Source organism: Aristolochia californica, unplaced genomic scaffold (assembly GCF_029961685.1).
Source record: "Aristolochia californica isolate CCGP_79_NKW_82.1479 unplaced genomic scaffold, dmAriCali1.0.hap1 SCAF_12, whole genome shotgun sequence".
Classification (NCBI taxonomy): domain Eukaryota; kingdom Viridiplantae; phylum Streptophyta; class Magnoliopsida; order Piperales; family Aristolochiaceae; genus Aristolochia; species Aristolochia californica.
Genome location: NW_027181793.1, coordinates 31679049 through 31702243, shown reverse-complemented (window position 1 = coordinate 31702243; position 23195 = coordinate 31679049). Strand labels below are relative to the sequence as shown.

General features: G+C 40.0%; 1 protein-coding gene across 12 annotated transcripts in view; it reads left to right on the top strand.

Moving 5' to 3' along the window:
- The first annotated feature begins 3509 nt into the window (after positions 1-3509).
- The window catches only part of LOC137945515 (coatomer subunit beta'-1-like), a 33543-nt gene continuing 13857 nt past the window's right edge, over positions 3510-23195 (top strand). For all 12 annotated transcript variants that reach the window (XR_011111013.1, XR_011111007.1, XR_011111012.1 and 9 more), the window contains exons 1-17: positions 3510-3731; positions 4020-4040; positions 4154-4215; positions 4520-4574; positions 4727-4763; positions 4927-5252; positions 5336-5467; positions 5558-5706; positions 6712-6780; positions 6913-7063; positions 7158-7223; positions 20572-20760; positions 20958-21098; positions 21203-21277; positions 21448-21621; positions 21700-21791; positions 21872-21988. Coding sequence is in view for 3 of the 12 variants with exons in the window: in XM_068791445.1 (XP_068647546.1) it covers positions 3729-3731; positions 4020-4040; positions 4154-4215; positions 4520-4574; positions 4727-4763; positions 4927-5252; positions 5336-5467; positions 5558-5706; positions 6712-6780; positions 6913-7063; positions 7158-7223; positions 20572-20760; positions 20958-21098; positions 21203-21277; positions 21448-21621; positions 21700-21791; positions 21872-21988 (1859 nt within the window). In the remaining 9 variants the exon portion in view is untranslated. The remainder of the gene's footprint in view (positions 3732-4019; positions 4041-4153; positions 4216-4519; positions 4575-4726; positions 4764-4926; positions 5253-5335; positions 5468-5557; positions 5707-6711; positions 6781-6912; positions 7064-7157; positions 7224-20571; positions 20761-20957; positions 21099-21202; positions 21278-21447; positions 21622-21699; positions 21792-21871; positions 21989-23195) is intronic.

Genomic DNA, 23195 nt, shown 5'->3' with positions numbered 1-23195 from the left:
TCTGGTGCCAGTCTTCTTGTCTAGTAGCTACTACTCCAGTCGACTCACAACTTAGCTAGTTATACTCCAGCAGAGTAAGGGTTAAGCTCCCTCAGGGCTTCTAAATCCATTGGTGGGACCATATGTGTTTGGTCATCAACAATAATACCAAAGAGTCAATAAAGACCCCCAGGAATGATACATAGTTTCCTCGAAGACGGTTTACTCGTATCAGCCATACCCGTACCGCTATCCCACATCATACTTTGAAGAAATCTCTATGTGACTGGCCACTGAAGGCAGCAGGAATCACGCGTTGAACACAAGTCCTTGAGTTACTCACCATAAGGTTTTCATTCAATACTTCAAGATTGAGCTGGTCAATCCCAGAACGGTTGTTTGAGTACAGACCTCTCAAACTAGGGACCAAAAGTCTGGTCATCGACTACTGGAACCATTTACGCTCTCAGCCGGCAAGAGAGTAGTCTGAGTCCATGATGGGGCCGGGGGACCTCCAATCAATCAAGACCAGAGTACACTAAAGGTTATCCCAATAAGATTGAATTAACCAAAAATAAAAATTGTAATGTACAAAGGGATAGAAACGTGGGGATTGCCTACAATGTGCTATATTTATAGTCGTAAGCAAGACTCTGACCCGGTCAAGATGAAAAGATAGGTTCCTCCAAGAAAATCACCATCACCTCCTCATGTGTGGGGACATTCTCACGATACGGTTTGAGTCACTAACAATTAACATTGAAGACTGACCCGTTGACCACCTAGATCTCAGCGTCACTGGAAACAAATGCAATCGTGAGTTATAAAGTAAAACATTCTGCCCAATAGTACAAGATTTGCAAAAAATAAATTTATCATGTAAAAGTTTTGTTCGCTTCTTATACAATTTGGCATTCTCATAAGTATTATGACGTATCTCCTCCAACTCATTCAATTGCAATTTCCTCTCCTCACCCACTTGAGCTAAATCAAAATTCAAAGCCTTAATGGCCCAATAAGCTCTATGCTCAAGCTCAACAGGTAGATGACATGCTTTGTCGAACACTAGGCGAAATGAAGACATCCCAATAGGAGTCAAAAGCAAGCTTTTTTTTTCCTAACCTAAGACCATGGAGAACAAAGAAATACACTTAATACGTGCCTCCCCGACAACGGCAACAAAAACTTGATGTGAAATTTAATTACATATTCTTTTATACCTTGCAAGCATACGAATCGTTCATGTAATCTAGCAGGAAGCGAGGGTCATATCCACAGGGAGGACTGAATTTTGTGTATTCTTCAAACAATTAGCCTAACCAAATATGATGAATTAATCTGAACTAAACACTAATTATATCCTAAATTATCAAGCAATAATCTAATTAACTACTTGCACACCTGGAACCGTCAACTCTGGATTTTACTGTGATTCGTGCCTCTCTCGAGCACCACGTAACCACGAATCCGGATTCTCAATCCTTGCGTCTAGCCTCTCTCAGGCGCCTAGAGTTAATGACACAAATCGGATTACAATAAAATGCATATAATCAATTTCCTATTGTGATGATGCTAAAATTATCAACTCTGAATTTTACCGTGATTTGTGCCTCTCTTGAGCGCCAAGTAATCACGAATCCGCTTTCTTAATCCTTGCGTCTAACCCCTCTCGGGCGCATAGAGTGAAAGACAGAAATCGGATTAAAATACCAAAATCCAACCTAAATTACAATCCTACCCTAACTAGATAATTTAATCAAATATCCGGAAAACAAATATTCGATAAATATTAATTCTCAAATCAAATTTAATAAACATTAAAAACCTAAGTTCAAACTATAGGAAAATTAAATTACAAAATGCCGGATTACTCCCTTTCTCCTTCCTCTCGCTCGAGCAGCAAATAGCTTATTCTCACGGGTGTTGCAATTTCTAGAAATTGAAGAAGACTAAAAAGAAAAGGAAGCTAAACTAAACTAATAAAGATGATAAATAAAAAAAAGAGCACATTGTCTCTAAACTAATAAAGATGACAAATAAGAAAAAGAGCACATTGTCTTTATGGGTAGACCAAGTCAACTCGCGAAACCTAGCTCTACTATCATCTTGAATTTATGGAAAATAACACAAGTATAATTATAATCATGTACATTGCAGTTAAATTTAACTATCCATATCTTAGTTACCCCAAATTACAACTATTAAAAGATAAATCCTACAATAATTAAATGACTTTAACAAAGTAGAACTCTAATAATAAAAAAATTTCCCCTTAGTTGAACCTTCATATGATGAGACGTCTTTCTATGAGAGTCATGTAAGACTCTTCAAAAATTATCCTTCAATAGGTAATTTGATGTAAGCACCACTTGGTAACCCCAACTTAGTGGAACTACAATGTGCAAAATACCTTGATAGTAGAGTAGGAATCGAAATAGGAATATGAACCATTATAAAATCTCAATATGTTCTTTATGGACTTGAATACTTATGTATGCATACTTGATTATTTGAACGACTTTGCATATTAAATTACAATTAAGATTGTAAGCACACTAAAAAAAGTAAAACAAAAAAGAAAATAAAAACTAGCAGCAAAGTTAACAAACCTATTCATTTCCCCTAGATTTATTCCTTACCAGATTTAACAAAGAGGAGATGCCATTTCTAAACAATCAAGATCTAACCAAGTTCTATTATTATCAAGGAGACTACGCTTCCACTTTTTAGAACTTCTTTTGAAATCAACCTATTTGATGCCATATAACTAGTAACGAATAATTTGTTTAGAAAATTCAAATTTAAACCTAATTTTTTCATAAAGTATTAAAATACACCCAAGAATAACAAAAGGGATGATATAAAGCCCAATGCTTTTGAGGTATATTAACAATATTATTTTCAACCAAAAACATATAAATGATCGTTTGAGATTCTGACAAGCACATGACATGCCATCAAACTCCTAGATCTTGTGGGCAATGACTGCGGTCATACCAAACCTAAACTATTTTGAGTTTTCACAACCACAATGCAACTTCTGTAACTACAGAAGAAATTTCTGAAATCCTGAACCTATATTTTCAGTTATACATTGTCATAAATTGTCACACTGTATTTTTTGTTTAATGGGAAAAAATATTTCCTATCATAAAATATAGCTTGCAAGGTGCAAGCTAATGATGTGGAGATTTTCAATCTCAACTCTCACGTTGGAGATTAATATCAGTTTATTTTTTTAATCTGAAAGGTTTCATACCTGTATTAATCGCGATACCAGACATTATTTTTCTGAAGTTTAATCTCATTGAGAATTTCCGACCAGCGACTCCGAACCAAGCTTGGCTTGCGTGCGTAAGTCAACGGAATAACCTCATCAATCATTCGCACGCGTCTCGGCAGCCCGCACGTGCCGTGACCGTGGTTGCTTGCGAAAACACAAAAAAATCATGGGTATTCTCCTTGACACAGAGACCTTCGTGCCATTTTCGTAAATTTGAAGCATATTTGCAAAACGAAGTCACCAGCCTAATTCCTCACATAGCAAAAACGTCTTATCAAACTTCCTCCGACCCCTCTTTGACTTCGTTGCGGACATTCCCAACGGAGGTTCCTCAAATATTATTTTGCTTCTCGAATTCTCTGTGGCAGATCTTTAGATACAAACATTCGTAGGTTCATTCTCTGCCGATCTTCGTTCTCTTCTCTTCAAGTCGCGCAGGGTTCCCTTCGGGGTTTCGGCCAGCAAAATGGTAGGGTTTTATGTTGTTTTTGTTTCTCTAAATTTGTTCTGTTGCTTGTCTTCAGCTTAGTTCTGGTTTAAGTCTGGTGTCATATGGGCATAAGGTTCAGTACATGCTTCGTTGGACCAAATTTGCTTCTTGTGGTCCTCAAAATCGATTCTCTTTCAGTTGCTGCGTATGATTGTCTCATTAGAATTGGATACGTACTTAAATTGTTGCAAGATCTGGTATTTCAAGCTATCACTGATTGATGTCTTCTGTTGTGTAATTTATTGCTTGTGTGCATTGGTGATGCAGCCGCTTCGACTTGAAATCAAGGTAATGTTCTGCTTCTGCTCTTAAAGCTGGTCCTACTGTAGTATTAATTGTCATTTTCTTTTACTCGTTCTAACATCGTTCGCGTGAAATATGACAATACGAACTGGGATCAGAGAAAGTTTGCGCAAAGATCAGAAAGAGTGAAATCTGTAGATTTACATCCTACGGAGCCATGGTAATTTAGTTGCTTCTCAAGTATTAATCAAATTGCACATTTGGACTTCTTCACTAATAATCTCGAGAATTATCAGTAGCAATCTGTTCGTTTTCCTATAACGGTAGTGGATCTCAAATTTTATCATTTTGAATTGAAGTCTTCCTGAAGGCAAAATATTCATACAAGTGCAGTTCATGCGCAGAAAGTGACAGTGACTGCAGTTGATCCTCTGATGCTTTAGATTTGTTTCTTCATGCATTTAACTTTTGATCAGGAAATTTTGTTGATGACAGTAACAAATGCACTCAATTTATTTCTTCAGGATCCTTGCAAGTCTTTATTCTGGGACTGTCTGCATATGGAACTATCAGTCACAGGTCAGGACTAAATTTTTTATCTTCAAGTCAGAACTAGTTATAGGATCTGTTAGTCTTGTTTCATCTGCTTTGCTAGAACTACCTTACTTCACATGCCAAATTCTTGGAAGTTTTTCTTTGTTGAACTGACTGAAATATTGATTGTATTTCAGACTATGGCGAAGTCTTTCGAGGTCACCGAATTACCAGGTATTATTTTGGTTGATGCTTATTTTTGTCCTGCTGCAGGCTCTGCTGATGAATTTGCACATAGGTTTGAATGTCTTTCCATTTGGGGTTTGTGGCTGTGTTGACGAAATCACAGTTGGTTGCTAAATGTTGGTTCTTTTTGTCTTAATTCTTAATTCTGCAGTTCGTTCTGCGAAGTTCATAGCTCGCAAGCAGTGGATTGTGGCTGGAGCTGATGATATGTATATTCGTGTTTATAATTATAATACGATGGATAAGGTGAAAGTGTTTGAAGCACACACCGATTACATTAGGTGTGTGGCAGTGCACCCTACCCTTCCATACGTGTTGTCATCATCTGATGACATGACTATAAAGCTTTGGGATTGGGAAAAGGGTTGGATAAACACTCAAGTGTTTGAAGGCCACTCACATTATGTGATGCAAGTGACCTTTAATCCAAAAGACACCAACACTTTTGCAAGTGCCTCCCTTGATCGTACTATAAAGGTGGTTCGTTTTTGCATGTTCTCTATTTGTTTGGCATGCTTGATCTTCATAGTTTTGTATACCTGAAAAATTTTAAAATGCAGATTTGGAATCTTGGGTCTGTAGAACCAAATTTTACTCTAGATGCCCATTTGAAAGGAGTGAATTGTGTTGATTACTTCACAGGCGGTGATAGACCATATCTAATCACTGGTTCTGATGACCATACAGCTAAGGTGCTCCTCATTCTAAATCCTAAATGCTTATTTCAGTATGTTTATTATCCATCATTTTGCTCATTCATTTTTTTTTTTTTTGGGTAACAGGTGTGGGATTACCAAACCAGAAGCTGTGTCCAGACACTAGAAGGTCATACACACAATGTTTCTGCAGTCTGTTTCCACCCTGAATTACCTATTATAATTACAGGTTCAGAAGATGGAACGGCTCGCATTTGGCATGCTACAACTTATAGGTTAGATATTTTCTGTTTTAGTTAAATGTGATTTTTTCATTCTGTTGAGTGTTGACACAGTTTCTTGCTGACACAAAAGCATTCTGAGCTATTTAGTTTACTTTCCTCTTCTGCAAGAGCTGGTTTGCATCTCTAACATGCAAGCTGTGGCTTCTGAAGGGAATAAAAGTTCATTATTGACTTTTTACATTTTAACAGTTTTTTCTGGTCACATTTTTTTCTGCTAATTACATTTTTTTATGTTTGATACTTTTTTTGAGATTGAATTATTACATGTTTCATTTTAAGAAAAGGGTATTACATGTTTCCTATTTTGTATGTCAAGCCCTCTCTCTCTCTCCCCCTGTTTTATTTTAGTTTCACCGACAAAGCTTCTTTGCAAAATGAAGCTGAAAGTCAGTTTTCAAAATGTTTTGTTGTTTCATATGACCCTGGTAACTTCTGTAGAGTCTGCAGAAAATAAAATCAATAGATGCATATTTTAAAATTTTCCACTTCCTTATATTCTGTGCTTGCAATACCTGTTCATTTTTTGTGACTGCTAGGCATGACTCTTGTAGTCTGGCTGCTTGCTTTTTGATCAGGCAAAACTAACTGTATAGATACAGTTTCAAAAATCATCATCTCTAGTGTTTTTGGAGTATCATGACCTGTTTAGAAAGTGAGATGCATTACTTGTTGAATAGTAATATGGAAATATTACTATTTATGATCTGTTTAGAAAGTGAGATGCATCATGATATGCATGACCCTAAGTTTTAAAACGTAAATATTTATATCTGTGCACACATTATTTATTCATAAAAGGCTTTATTTAATTCATTTATATTTTTTTATCCCATCCATTCTTCCTCCTCTCTATGAGTTTGTTAATGTTATGTTATTTATCTTTTTGACATTAAGCCCATGATATAATCACGTTTAATTTTTGTCAGAGCATGTGTGATATTGTAAAAAAAGTAAACTGGTTGGACCTGGCTTCCTTACTGAATCATTAATCTACAGGCTTGAGAATACATTGAATTATGGTCTTGAGCGAGTTTGGGCTCTTGCATATATGAAAGGTTCACGCAGGTAACTCCTTGGAACTTTTGTTTTTTCAAGGTTGTAACAAATATTTTGCAAAAGCTATCTTGAGAAGTCTGTTGGTGAAGATGCATTAACCTTTTTGACGAGCCAATCTGTGCTGTTTGTGTTCATATACAGGATCTGTATTGGATACGATGAAGGGACCATTATGATAAAGATCGGCCGAGAAGAACCAGTAGCTAGTATGGACAGCAGTGGCAAAGTTATCTGGGCGAGGCATAATGAAATTCAAACTGTTAATATTAGGACTGTGGGGGCTGATGTTGAGGTTTGGTCCTTTTGTTCTGCTTGTAGCGTTTTGTTGTTATTGCTGCATTTTGCTTGTAGCGGACATGCGTTTTATGCTGTTATTCATTTCCCAGGTAGCTGATGGGGAAAGGTTGCCTTTGGCAGTGAGGGAGCTTGGGAACTGTGACCTTTATCCTCAAGTAAGTTCTTTCATGTTAAGGGCTGTGAATTTCTCTGACGTTTTCAATGGTTATCTGAAGTTCATTGACTTCTGTGCATCACAGACTTTCCTCTTATTATTCTTAGAACATTTTATTTCATCGAATTTGAGTGGATCATCTTGTGATGTGAACAAAATGTTACTGGGAGTCTGTCCTTGTGCAGTTGGGTCTCTCTCTCTCTACCATTCTCACAAATTCTTGATGTTTTCTCCTTGCCTCAGTTTTTGTCCATTTATATTCTTATATTTTTCTTAGAATTTGCATATTTTTGTCCTTGTCATTCCTTGGATTTTTCATTGAGGATTATTGAAAGATTTTTTAGCATACATTTGCAGTATCTGGTCTTGTTCAAGTCTTCTAATGTCTTAAAATACAGCAAATGTTCCAGTTCAAAAAATAAAATAAAAAGTACAGCAGGTGTTGCTACTGGAACTAGTTTTACCCAGGTCTGGTTCGATGATTGGGTACACAGCTGCATAACCCAATTTGAAACAGAAAAACCTGGTGGGCCATTCTATTTGAAGATGAACGGATTGACCCAGCTAAGTGAAATGTCTCGGTTTTAACTTTGATAAATAGAATTCCTGGGTTATATGATCCTTTTTCTCTTCAATAACATTGAAAAATAGGTGGTTTGGGGAGAAAATAGAAGAGAAAATGAATTTCTAGAAGAGGGATAGCTTTGCTGCCTTGGAATCCGAGCCAGAAAGGCCCTTCCTACTTCTTTATAATCAGGGTTTAAGTGAAAATTTACAAAAGGACAAAAATGCCCCTCAATACTCAAAATTACATATCTCCTAAAATACATGTCTAAATTGAATGAAAATTTAACTAGAGATAAATAAGACATTCTCTATCTAATAGCCATACTATAAGAGAAAAATGTAATATAGAAAATATAAGAATTGACCAAAATACCCCTGAACTTGTATTTTAACACTCCCCCTCAAGCTACGAGCGACTTCAATGCCAAGGAAGTACTTGAGAGAGCCGAAATCCTTTGTCTGAAAATATGTGGCCAAATATTGTTTAACTTATGTAATACCATCAAGATGATCACTAGATAACACAATGTCATCTAAATAGACAACCAAAACTACCATACCAATCTTCCTTTTAAATAAGAACATAGAATGATCACAATGACTCCTATAGAGCTTAATTGTAGTACCACATCACTAAACTTTTCAAACCAGGCCTGTGGACTCTGTTTAAGTCCATAAATAGCCTTTTGCAGCTTACACACCTTTCTGTCTCCCCCTGAGCAACTTACTCATGTAGATCACCATATAAAAAGGCATTCTTAACGTCGAGTTGAAAGAGAGGCCAACCCTTATTAACAGCCACAAATATTAAGATACGTATCGAAGTAAGTCGGGTCACAGGAGAGAATGTCTCAAAGACATCAACTCCAAAGTCTGCGTATACCCTTTCGCTACCAGCTGAGCTTTGTACCGTTCAATAGAACCATCAACATTATATTTGATAGTATAAACCCAACGACACCCTACAATAACTGCTCCTACAGGTGGATCACATAGATGCCATGTTCCCTGAGACACCAAAGCACTCCTCTGATCATCCATAACTTGTTTCCATTCTGGAGAGCACAAGGCTTCCTGCACCGAATGAGGTATATTGGAAGTAAACAATGACATAGGAAAGGACTTGAAGGATGGGGACAAAAAGTCAAGTGACACATTTGGATATCGGATGAGAAGTAAAAAATTGTTTACCTTTTCGTAGACTAATAGGTAGGTCTAAATCAGAGACAACAAGATCTACAGGCAATGAGGAAGCTGGTGGATCATGAGAACATAGCTTTGTAGAGGTAACTGCTAGAGGTAGTGCAGGAGTACGAGAACAACAACTGTAAGCACGAAGAGTCAATGAAGAACTCGATGATGTTGGTACATCCAAAACTGCAACAGGAACAAGATTGTCTGAAGGAGATTCAGGTGATACAGGAAGCTCAGTAGATGATGAAAAATTTGGAGTATGTTCAAAGAAGGTGACAAAGACTGAAACATATGTTTTTCCGTCGAATAGGATCATAACATTTGTACCCTTTTTGTTGACGAGAATATCCTGAAAAAACACATTTGAAAAATCGAGGTGACAACTTATCGATCGAAGTGATTTAGGCGATTTTTTGGCTTATCGTGCGCCGTTAGCGATCTTATTGTGCGCCGATCATTTCGAAATTGCTAATGTGCGCCAAAACCCCAAAATGAGAGAGACAACTCCCCCAACGGTCATCGTCCCTACGGCCGGCAATCGGACCACTCCCTACGACGACCACCACTAAGGCAAGGCTACCACAAGCATTTCCGACACCGGTAGAAGACACGATGATGCTGCGACGAGAAGAAATGGAAGAAATGTTTCTCCATGGCGAGGAAGAAAAACCCACAGACGGTTGGATCCGTCTTGCCACCGTTCCGGTGAGCTTTTTGAGGCTCCGACAGAGGACCACGAAGTTTGCTGGACGATGGTCTCTCGCCGAAAGAAGTGAAATAATCTTTTCCGCTTCAGCTACGGAAAATGCAGAGTTACCGTTGAGAGGGTCGTCCAAAAATCTGGTCCGATGATCTGTATCTCCTCAGCCGACGGATGAAAACTTTCATTCATCTGCGTCCCAGTAGAAGCGATCCACAACTTTAGGCTTCAGTTCCAGAGAGCTACCATGGAAACTGAGAAATCCCGTGAACTCAGGTCACGGGACTCGATTTTCCTCTTCTCAGTGACTACCTTCCATGGTCGCCAGGAATGTTGGGTCACTCACAGAAGAGGAACCTTCGTTTTGGCCAGATTGTTCATACCCGAGGCCACAAACTCAGGTTTGGGCTGGATTGAGCTAGTCGCAGCACTCCAGAGCCTCTACCCAGCGCTAGGCGGCCCCCCCCCCCCCCCCCCCCCCCCAAACTCCTAATAGCACCTCCTCCTCCCCGAAAATTCTTGATTTGCCCCAAAACCATACCTCAGTCCCCCCGGCTCCCACAGAAACATCTGAAATCATCTAAATCCCACCAAACCTTCTCCATGACGGGCGCAAAATTTTGACTCACTCCATTCTCGTCCAAACATCCCCTGGCGTCATCAAATCCAACATTCTTCACTAGCTGATTGACGAACTTCACCCCCCTTGCACTCCCAGAATCTCCTATCTTAGTTCCCAGACTTGGCTTGTTCATTTCGGAACCCAACAGGAGTCTTCTGCGGCTCTTGCCCTCATACCCCACACTAGTTCATGCATCATCGGTGTCTCAGAGTGGCTCCCCTCGACACCCTCTAACTAGTACTGCCAATGGTCACTGTTATAGGGCTTCCTGTCGAGCTATGGCAGAACGTGATTTTCTCGAGAGTCGTGTCTGAGTTTGGCTCTATCATTGCTTTGGACCGACTCACGGAGCACTGGCACCGTCTGGATGAGGCCCGGATCCTCATCAATCCTTTTCACCCATGTGAAGGGCAATATTTCAGATGTATTATGGTGGTTAAAGCGCGATACTGGATCCGTTTCAGCATCGCTGTGATGGATGATTATAGAAATGTGGTCCTCAAAAACACAATCAAACCTCGAAAAATCACACAACTAGTCAATGCTCAGGGAATTGCACCTCTCATCTATGCCCCATCCCAGCAGATGCGATCCCCTCCCCAGGCAGCTTTATAGCTGGAATGGGACCTATTCTCGCTGACCCCCTGGCATTCCCCCCTACTTATTCGACACATCAGTCACCCACCCACTCACCCGCAGTCCCTCACAAATAATACCCTTGGCCCAGATGTTATCCACCCCCTCCGTCTTAACTCCAGAAATAACCTTACCCTCACCTTCCCCCCTCCTCCCCCTCCCTCCCATCGAAACCCCCACAAGCCCTCCTATAAATCGTCCCCGTAGCCCCCACACTCCACAAACTTCCTCTCGGATATTGGAATCTCCCCCTCGCTCACCCCCGAGAAATCCCCACCCTGAAAATTACCTCTCCGACACAAAGTCCGGAAGTAGTGAGCGCGCTCCCCGTGCTCACAAGAAAAACAATTCTCCCCCTCCCGTTGTCACCTACCAGCTCCGAGTTAGAGGTCAGCAGAGACAACTTCTACAGGGAGGACCCAGTGCCACCACTCGATACCCCCACAACCCAGAGACGGGAGATTTCATTATTCCAGAGCCGGGTGAACCAGCTCAAGTGTTTGTGGCAGCTCTCTAGTCAGAACAACACAAATATGACCCAGAAACCTGGGCCCAGATAGTGGAACTTGCCTAAGTAATGGGCACCGTCTTCACGGAGCCTCTCCTGGGAGATAACCACCCATCTGAGAAGTCGAAGAAGATGAGTAATGATCAATTATTATTCTTTCTTGGAATGTCCGTGGAATTGGGTCCTTGCGTCTCCGCGCTTCCATTCGAGACCTCCTTGCCTCTGCCAAGGCAAATGTAGTTGTTCTCTGAGAAACCAAGGTGACTTCTCTTCCCCTTGGACACATCCCCGAGTTGTGGCACCTAAAGGAGCCCGGTTGGGCTTCAGTGGAATCGGCTGGCGGTACCCTACTGATGTGGGCACCAGTACTACTGAGGTACTTGATCGGTGTTGTGGCTCTTACTCCATTGGCATCAAGCTACGAGACAAAGGTTCGGGGAATATTTGGTGCCTAGTTGGTGTCTACGGCCCTACCAGACACCATGAGCGCCACCTATTTTGGGAGGATCTATTGAGTACTTGTCAGATGTGGCCTATTCCTCTAATGCTTGTGGGCGACTTCAATGTCACTGGCTTCTGCCATGAGAAATCCCCGCCGTCCCGGAGAATCACAACCTCCATGAGGCTATTTGCTGATTTCATTGGCAGCTGGGACCTGGATGAGATTACCCTATTTGGGAAGACCTTCACTCGGTCAAATGGCAGGCAACCCCCTATCCTCTCAAAGTTGAACCAATTCTTAGCAAATAATGATTGGCTTCAGCTCTACAACAATGTCTCCGTGCTCAATCGAGTCGTCTTTGATTATTGACCGATTATGGTTGATACCCATTTTGGCAGTTGCCCCCTCACCACCCCTTTCAGATTCAACAATAATTGGATGGCGGACCCTTCTTTTGATCTATTTCTCCAATCCTTCTGGGAGAATATGACCGTTGTTGGCCCAAGCGGGTGGACCTTCCCAATCAAGTTCAAGATGTTGAAACCGCTGCTGTGGTCCTGGGCCTCCGAAAAGAAGGCCTCTTCCTCAGCTGTGAGAACCAATGCCCTTGCTCAGATAGCCGCTCTCGACTCTGAGGAGGAAGTGAGAGGTCTCTCTTCTCCGGAAGTCTATCAGAGGTATGCCCTTCAAGGGCAACTGCAGTCCTTCGCCCACAGCGAGTTAGTACACTGGAAGCAACGTGCAAGATTCAAATGGCTCTCAGAAGGGGATACTAATACTAAATTCTTCCATGTAGTCGCCTCTGCACAAAGAAGGGCCAACCACATTGCCATGCTCAGCGTCAATGGTGAGACCACCTTGGATTGAGCCCTTATTTCTGACTCACTGGTGAATTTTTTTGCAGATTTACACTCTGATCACCAGCCAGTCTGCCCCTTCTTCCAAAGGGTTAACCTCTGGGTTATTCCATCAGTTGCAACTAGTCTCATAAAGCTCCCCTTCTCTAGTAGGGAAATTGAAATTGCAGCCCTTGGTCTTCCTCTTGATCGTATTTCAATTTCCCTACTAGAGAAGGGGAGCTCGATGAGACTAGTTGTTGCTGATGGAATAACCTGGAGGTTAACCCATTAGAAGAAGGGGCGAACTGGCTGGTGAAATTGCAGCCCTTGGTCTTCCTCTGGATCGTGCTTTGAACCTGGATGGATTCAACGAGGAATTTTATCGCCGTTGCTGGCCCTTCATCATAGATGACATTTCTGACATGACCCGCCCCTTTTATCAGCATGGCATCAGATATAGGAGTATTGGAGCTTCCTTCATTGCCCTCATCCCTAAAAAAGATGGGGCAGAGCTCCCATCAGACTTCCGGCCAATCAGTCTCACCACCAGTGCATATAAGGTGATTGCACGCCTCCTTGCTAGTCGACTCAAGGTAGTCCTCCCTATTGCCATTCACCATGGCTAGAGTGCTTTTATGAAGGGAAGAAACATTCGTGATTCAGCCATGGCATGTCATGAACTTAGTCATCATTTCAAGGTCTGCAAGCTCCCTAGATTCATCCTCAAGCTTGACTTCGAAAAGGTATTTGACAGAGAGTTTCTAGACACTCTCCTGGGGAAGTTGGGATTCGGGGAAAAATGGCGATTCTGGATCCAAAGTTGCATCTCTTCTACAAGTTACTCCGTCCTTCTCAACAAAACAATTTGTGGGTATTTTAAGGGAACCAGGGGAATTAGACAGGGAGACCCCCTCTCCCCTTGTTCTTCAACTTGGTATCAGAATATTTATCATCCTTGATCTACTCGGCCAAGAACATGGGATGGCTCCTCCCCACGACAGATTGCACAACCTTTGATATTCCGATTCTCTAGTTTGCGGATGATACTATTTGCTTTGGGGTTGGTACTATGGATTAGATCAGAAAATTATGTGCCGTGCTGGGATTATTTGAATTGGCCTCCGGTCAGAACATAAACTGGGGAAAAACAACTCTTCTTGGCTATCACATTGATTTAGCTGGGTTTCGGGATATGGCAGACTACCTGGGATGCTCTGTGGGAAATATGCCAGCGACATATCTTGGGCTCCCACTTTTTGATTCTCGGCCTTCGGCGTCACTATGGTCCCCCCTCATTGAGAAATTTGAAAAGAGGCTAGCTACTTGGAGGGGTAAACTCTTATCAACAACGGGGCGTCTCACTGTCCTCGTCTTGTCTGGTTGGGCTGCCAAATTATTAGTGATCATTCATGCACTGTCCGACCTCCGTTTGCTCCAAAATTGATGCCATCCGTCGGCGATTTCTATGGAGAGGTTTAAAGGATACCTTCAAATACCATTTGATTAGTTGGAAGGATATTTGCATATCTCATAATAGGGGAGGATTGGGCATCCGGCCTACAAGAGAAATGAACAAAGCTCTTATGCTCAAATGGATTTCAATTTTCAAGCTCCTTCCAGTATTCAGAGATGCAACCGCGTTTCACATGGGCAATGGAAGGACCCGTCTCTTTTGGTCGGACGAATGGTGTGGCCCCCAATCCCTCTAGGAGGACTTTCCGGGGCTGCATAGGGTGCAAACAACCTCTCTTGCTTTGTGGTTGATTCATGGAGTGATCAGTCGTGGAGTCTCCCATTCTGCCGAGGATTAAATGATGAGGAATCATTGGCTTTTTGCTCGCTCCTTACCAGACTCAACAGTACTATTATTTGGGAGCACTCAGTTGATAAGCTGATTTGGAAGCCCAGTAATAATGGCCGATTCACTGTCACTTCGGCTTACTCTCATATCAGAAAGCAAGACTACAACATTCATGAGCACAAGGCGAATCTGGCTTGGAAACTCTCAGCACCAAGCAAAATCAAATTTTTCGTGTGGTCAACCATCAGAGAACAAATTCTTACTTCAGATAACCTTCATAGAAGAGGCTTCACCGCCCCCGATCTTTCTTATCCCCTTTGCGGTGAGTGCGAAGAGACAGTCTAGTATGTCATCTTACACTGTGGATTTTCGTGGCAAGTTTGGATAAAGATTTTTCAAAAAAATGGGCTCCAAGTGGGTCTACATCAGGACTTCTTTGGCACCTTTGAGATGGTTTGAGGATTCTCCTTCCTTGGCTGGGCAAGTTAATACTTTCGGCCAGTCTTGCAAATGTTCTATGGTGCATTTGGCTCGAGTGGAACAATCGGAGATTCAACTCCAAAGCTAGCACCTCGGACAACACTTCTCATGTTGTTGGTCTCATCTTGAACTGGCTTCATGCAAGGAAGGACTTTGCCACTCTATCGGGGGTTTCCTTCGGGAAAATTGGAATTTGATCGCACATATGTGTGGCCCCAGCAGAATTCCGAGTATGGCCATCTGGGATCCTCCTCCTTGCGATTGCATTAAGCTGAATTTTGATGGTAGTGCCATTGGATGTTCTGGGCCGGTTGGAGCAGGTGGTGTGTTCAGAGGTCACAATGGAGACCCTATTCTTTCTTATGTTGGTCCGGTGGGCATTGCCTATTCTAATACTACTGAAGTTAGTGCTTTGCTGTTCGGCCTCCAAATCTTTAGGGATCGTCTCCATGGCAAGTTAATCATTGAAGGCGACTCGAAGACGGTTATTAGTTGGTGTTCCAAAGACAGCTTCCCCCCATGGCGCCTCTGGCCCATCACTGATAGTATTGCTGACATTGCATCTTCTACTCATTGTAATTGGAATCTCATTCCTAGATCAGCCAACTCTTTGGCTGATAAATTGGCAAAATTTGGAACTTCCCAGCAATCTCTCATTGTATGGGAAGGCTTCCCTCCTTTGTAAATTGCTCTTTTGAGCTTTTGTCTTAATTAAAATCAACATCATTTAAAAAAAAAAAAAAAACCTTATCGACCGAAGTTCCAAACATATGATCAAAACAGGTACATCCAAAAATACGAGGAACCACACCAAACAATTTACAATTGGGTTTTAAAACCTAAAGAGGAACTTGACCACTCAAAACAGATGAGGGCATACGATTAACCAAGTAGCACGAAGTTAAAACCGCATCTCCCCAAAAAGATTTAGGAACATCCATATACAATAATAATGTCCTTGTAACCTCAAGGAGATGTTTATTTTTACGTTTAACCACCGCATTTTGTTGTGGTGTATAAGGGTAGGATGTTTGATGGGTAATACCATGGGAAGCACAAAATACTGAAAATTTGTGGTTAAGATATTCCAAACCATTGTCAATACGAAGTACAAGAACACATGCACCAAATTGATTTTTTATATCATTGAAAAAATTGAGCAATACATCAAATACTTCGGACTTCTCCCATAGGAGATACACCCAAGTGACTCTACTGAAATCATCATTAAATGACACAAAATACTTAAAACAAATGGGCTAGGAACCCGACATGGATTAATTCAATACTATTGACCAACAAATGGGCTAGAACCCGACATGGACTAATTCAATACATTCGAGTGGACTAATTCAAACAACTTGGTGCTTTGACTAGAACTAAATGGGAAACTTGAGCGACGATGCTTTCCCGATTGACAAGATTCACAATCAAATGAAATATCCTCTGGCAGAGAAGGAAAAGACTGACACAACTTAGTTGGTGAGGGATGTCCCAAGCGTAGATGTGACAAGTAAGAAGAATCTATAGTAGTGAGAGCTACAACTCGAGAAACGGATACATCATCCAGTATGTAGTGCCCTCCCTTCTCATGTTCTGAACCAATCGTCCTCTTCGTTTGCAAGTCCTGGAAAACACAAGAAGTAGGATAAAACGTTACTCAACAGTTTAAGGATTTAGTTATATGACTCACAGACGAGATTAATTGGAAACTTTGGTACAAATAAAACAAAATCTAAGGATATTTGTGTAGTAGTGCGAACTTTACCCTCCCCTTGAATGGGAGAGGTGGATCCATCAGAGTAACTCGACGATATGAATGAGATGGAGTAATGGACTGAAATAGAGAGGGCATACCTGGCATGTGTGTAGAGGCTCCTAAATCAATGACCCAAGAGGAGAAATGAGACACATTTAGTGCATTCATACTTGTACTAGCCATTGTCGCACTCGTTGAGGAATGCGGAGTTTCGGTAGTCTGAGAAGCAGTAGATGAAGCAGTCAGTTGACCCAGTCATTGTAATAACTGCTGAATTTCCTCATAGGATCTAGTGTGTGAGGAGGCTTCCTTATCTGTGACTATAAAATTGGCCCAGGTAGGTTTACCAATTTTGTCCCAGCATTTCTCAGAAATATGATTAGTCCTACCACAATAGACACATTTTCGATCCCCCCGATTATTTCGGCCATGATCACGGGTTGTGTAAGAGCGACCTCTACCTCTATTATTACCACCATAAAACTGACCATTGGGCTTACTAGTAGAAGATTGAAGGTTAAGAGCAACTGCTTCTGAGAGGGCTCCATCTGACTTATTCTTATTTACAATTGCACCTTCAGCTCGAAGAACTCTGTTAAAAGCTTGCTCAAGAGTTGTCACATCCTCATTGACCAACAACTGGGCTATAATAGCATTATACTCATGCCCCAAACTATCAAAAAATAGAGCTACTTGAATCTGATTTTCTTTCTTACGGATGTCCTCAACAATCGTAGTAAAATGATGGAATGTACTAATCTCCTGTAGTACTCCCCTTATCTCAGTGAAATAATCTGTCTCTAATCTACCTCCACACTTCATATTATAGAACTTCACATATAACTCATAGATCCTTGATAAATTACTTTCATGAGATAAAATAGAAGCCAATGTAGTCCACATAACCATAGCAGTACTACAACTCAAAATCTGATCACTAAATCTGGATTCCATACTATTGACCAACCAGGTCATTACTAAATTATCTTTTGCCACCCAATCTTCAGTAACAAGTACCGGGGGATCATCATTTATATATTTTGCCGTTCTTCTGGCCCTCAAATACATCAAAATTGATCTAGACCAGTTTACATAATTCGATCCATTCAACCGGATCGTATTTATCTGAATAGACCGAGAAAATTTCACATCTGAGCTCTCAGCAGTCATTTGGATAGGAACCCGTGTGCTGGAATCAGCCATTAAATATCACCAAACACCACAATTTAGTACACTAGAGCGTCAATTAACTAAAGGGAAACACTTTCCCCAAATTTCAATATTTGCGTAGTCAAGTGGGCCCCACACCGAATTCAGTTAGGGCAATGCAACACCCAATTCATTCAATTTAGAACCAATAGTGATCAATTCCAGCAATTGAGACCATAAGTCAATGAAAAAATGACCTAATTGTAAGAAATCAAGATGGCGTAGACTATAAGGATGATGATGCAAGCATTAGGTTGACGATGCAGGCGGATTTGAGAAATTTCCTCGAATTGGGATCATCAAACACTTCTAAATCCCAATATTCAGTCAAATAGAAGCAGTAATCATTAGCCAATAGGCTAAGATAGGCAGAAAAAGGGAAAAAATGAAATTTTTAACCTACCGGTCCAGAAATGTGGGAAAAACCTTCAAGGAGATTGCTGAAAATGGAGAGAAGACCCACAAAATCCAAAGAAACTTGCCCAAGACTTGCATTACTGCTCCGATACCATGAAAAATAGGTAATTTAGGGAGAAAAAAGAAGAGAAAATGGATTTCTGGAAGAGGGGCAGCTGTGCTTTCTTGGAATCCGAGCCAGAACGGCCCTTCCTGCTTCTTTATAATCAGGGTTTAAGTGAAAACTTAAAAAAGGACAAAAGTTCCCCTCAATACTCAAAATTACGTATCTCCTAAAATACATGTCTAAATTGAATGAAAATTTAACTACAGATAAAATAAGACATTCTCTATCTAATAGCCATACTGTAAGAGAACAATGTAATATTGAAAATATAAGAAATGACCAAAATAACCTTGAACTTGTATTTTAACAAACATCATCATGATCATCAAATTTAAATCTTTTGTCCAATTCAAGTTGACCACCAGACCTTGGGAATGATATCGGTGTACCTGGATATTTTTGTTTAGGATTGTTTTTTATGACAATGAGAAGCGAAGGTGAATTGGGCAGTACTTGATCATTGGTATTTTTTATATGACTGCTTTATTTATTTAATTAAAGAAAGTGAGAAGAGTGGGAGACTTGGCCCTTTTGCTCAATGGTCTCATAGGGGTTTTTATTCTAGGTTTTGGGTTCAAGTCCCATCATGGGTAAGGGGAGTCTATGCTGGTGTGATCAACACTGAAAAAAAAAAAAAAAAAGACAAAGAGAAGTGGATTCATTAAGAAAAAGCCTCACAAGGGAGAGTACAGTCAAGGGATTACGATCATACAAAGCGGAATGTCTACAACAACACAGAAAAAGCCAAAATATCAAAGGGGAAGAGTTGATACGACAATGATTTGTTACCTGGTAATGGCTTCTATGGCCAATGCAACAGCAAAGCTGTTGGTACTTCTGGGGGTGTTTAACCATGTAATGTCTAATTTATAACGGTTTCTTCAATTTCATCCACATAAATCAGGAACTGGCCCAGGGGACATTGCTCCCTATGGCCCAGCTGATGACTTTGGCCTAGTTCCCTTCTACAGTGAGAAGGGCGGAGAAACAGTTGGCATAGAGTTGAAAGCTCTGAAGGTGATGACTGCGTAAGATGTCTGGCACTAACAGTTTCATTAAGGTTGGAAGTATTTCAAATCAAGCAGTTGTTCCACTGGAAACTATGCCAAATTCTACTTAAACTAATTAATACTTGCACCTGGGAAAGGACAAACTTTAAATTGCTCAAACGGTTTCTGCAGTATAAATGTTTTATGATTTCTATGTAAAAAATTAACGGGTTCCATTTTGTTTGACAATAATTATGTACAGTTCAGTAGGAGGAAAGATGTTAAATCATATTCATGTTGTATCTTAACAATTCTGAAGGGAACAAAACGCTTTTAGAAGTGTTTTTTTTTTTGGTGTTATATTGGGTTCCTTCTTTTCTTTTTTCCGTTCTTTATTTTCTGTAATTTATTTTCATAGGATTTTAACGTCTCCATTCTGTTCTGCTACTATCTGATTTTTCAAATAAATGGTTGACATATTTATTTCTTTCTCAACAATTTTTATTATTATCTTTCCCATTATAATTAAGAGATATTGTTAAGATTCTTCGGGAAAAAAAAATTGTTCATGGGTTAATGTGTTTTTGTAAGAGATAAAACAAATGTATTTTGTAAGAGATCTGACAAATTGTATGAATTATCTGGGCATATTTTCTTCCTAATTGAATGTTTGACTTGAGATTCTTTCTTTTAACCAAAAAATTAAATTGCTTGTGACTTGGGCCTTTGGCTCAGTGGGGGTGGTGAGGGTGGGGTTGGTTTTCTAGGCTGAGGTCTTGGGTTCAAGTCTAACCAGGGGTGAGGGATTTTGAGTGTGTGTAATCAACATTCAGAAGCAAATTAAATTGCTCACATTTTCTAAGGTTTGGGAAATCGGTGTGACACTGTTAAGGCGTGTAATAATTACTTCAAAAATTTTCAGTTGATAAGTTTACATCAATGAGTGAGCTAGATATCTTCATTTTCTGCTTTATAAGTAGTGCAAACGCTAACTGTACATTGTTCAGAATGGCAGTAGTCAAGTGCATCCTAGAAATATTTAGAGGTTGTTCTTATTGTACTTCTCATTTGTGTTTACAGAGCTTAAAGCATAACCCAAATGGGAGGTTTGTTGTTGTGTGTGGTGATGGGGAATACATTATATACACAGCTCTGGCATGGAGAAATAGATCTTTTGGCTCTGCCTTAGAGTTTGTTTGGTCAACTGATGGAGAGTATGCCGTCCGAGAAAGCACGTCAAGGATTAAAATTTTCAGCAAAAATTTCCAGGTTTTGGTCTTCTCTCTGTTGATCTGGTTCACATGGGTTGTGCCTGAAACAATTGTGATCATGTCATTTTCTAGATTTATATGGTTAGGTCTCTGTAACTTTCTTTCAATCTCTCTCCGTCTGTCTGCCTCTCTGCCTTTCTGCCCCCTCTCCTCTTTCTGGTGTGGTTATCTTATAGATTGGATTGGCATCTTCAGGAAAAGAAGAGCATTCGACCTACATTTTCTGCTGAACGCATTTTTGGAGGAACCTTATTGGCCATGTGCTCAAATGATTTTATTTGCTTCTATGATTGGGCTGACTGCAGGCTGATTCGCCGAATTGATGTTAGCGTTAAAGTGAGTTGTGGTTTCTATTCAATAGTTACTTGGTTACTCAATTTTCTTTTGTATAGATGTCAATTAGTATTTGAAATATACTATGGCTTTGGTTTTTTTTTCAGAATCTTTATTGGGCTGATAGCGGTGATCTGGTCTGCATTGCAAGTGACACATCATTTTATATTCTGAAATACAACGTAAGATTACATGCTGCATACTTTCTTTTGTTGTAGCTCATTACATTTTAAGTCTCATAAAGTACAACACAGGTTGTAGGTTTCACATGCAACTTATATATGGGAATATAGGTGTATTTTGTAACTTATATATGGGAATTGTAAGCTTGTTTGAATGACTATTTTTTCAGAGAGACATAGTATCCTCTTATTTAGATAGTGGAAAGCCTGTGGATGAAGGTGTTCAAGATGCCTTTGAACTTCTACATGAAACCAATGAGCGAGTGAGGACTGGAGTATGGGTTGGAGATTGTTTCATTTACAATAATTCCTCTTGGCGACTTAACTACTGTGTTGGTGGGGAGGTACAGAATTTATTTTGTCTCTTGCTTACTAATCTATTTATGATCCACGTCTGGTTCTCATGTGCCCTTTCTGTGTAGGTGACCACCATGTTCCATCTAGACCGTCCAATGTATTTGCTAGGCTATCTTGCAAGTCAAAGCAAGGTGTACCTAATTGACAAAGAATTCAAGTAAGTGCAGTATAAAGCCAGAATCTGAGTACATTGGCATTTTTGTGTTAATTGTTTTGCTAATGATCTTCTTAATCCAGTGTCATGGGATATACTTTACTTCTGAGTTTGATAGAGTACAAAACCCTTGTAATGCGTGGAGATCTGGAGCGTGCTAATGAAATTTTGCCTTTGATTCCAAAGGAGCACCATAATAGGTACTTCTTGTATTTTATCAGTCACTACAGTGTGTTGTAATTAAATGTTATTAGCACATTATTATAATATCAGTTACTTCACGTATTTTGGAATCTGCCATGTGTATTTTTGTACGATTAAATGCTATTAAATTCACAAAACTGTTGATTGAAGGCAAAATAGATTATGTAACAGTAGAATGAAGATGGCTGTAGTGATAATTTTTCCTGACATTTTCTCTAGTTTTGTGTTAGCTGCTTTACTATTTACTATTGACCTTTTTTTTGGGTTAAAATTTGCTCCTGATATTTGAGCTTACTCCTGTCCTCCGGTATTTCTGAAACAAGGAGTTGCCCATCTATAAAATCAGGCAAGATGTGACTGGCATGTTTAAGAACAGAAAATGATGCAGTTTCCCCTTAGTTTCTTAGTGTTAGAAAATACATCCAGGGGTAATTTGGTCATTTTACCACCTCAGTGGTTAATTTTCTGTATGTAATCTCTTTCTGCATATTAAATTATATGAGTGGTTAAATTTTCATGGACATAGGATGCGTAGTTAAGGAGATATAATGAGATTAAGGTTTATTAAGTGTATAGGGGCATTTTTGTAATTTGAAACTTAAAACACCTATTTAAGAAGTCTGAGAATTCTTGCACAGTTCCCAACGAAGCCTTTCAAGATCTTTAGAATTTTTTTCTTATCCTTTGTCCTTTTTCTTCACCCAAATCTGGATTTTTACATGGTATCAAAGCAATAGATCATTGATGGAAGCATTCTATTACACATTCTTGCCAATTTTAGAGGATAACCTGCTGGAAAGAGAAAAACTACAGGGTTTTGATGCTGGTTCATTAACGTTCAGTTTTTTTCTTCTTTTCTCTGCCATAACCTTAAGGTTATTGGTCTTTATGAATTATTGAAGGATTTTCTATACTTTGATTGCCCTAATTGGATTTTTGAGATCTGCGTCACCCAACCCAGTGTTGGATGCTTGCGTCATCACCTAATTGATGATGTCAGCCCTAATTGCTACCACTTTGGTATGGTATTGGTTGAAATAGCTGTGAATTGCTGGTTATTAGATTGTTGAAGTGCGCATATTCTGTTTTTGTGCCCTAACCCTAATTTTGTGAGTGGGACTAACCTTGGTGATAAATCTAGAAATTGTCTGGAAGCTTAAATTGGTTATTTTGTGATCAAATATCAGTATTATGGCTGAGACT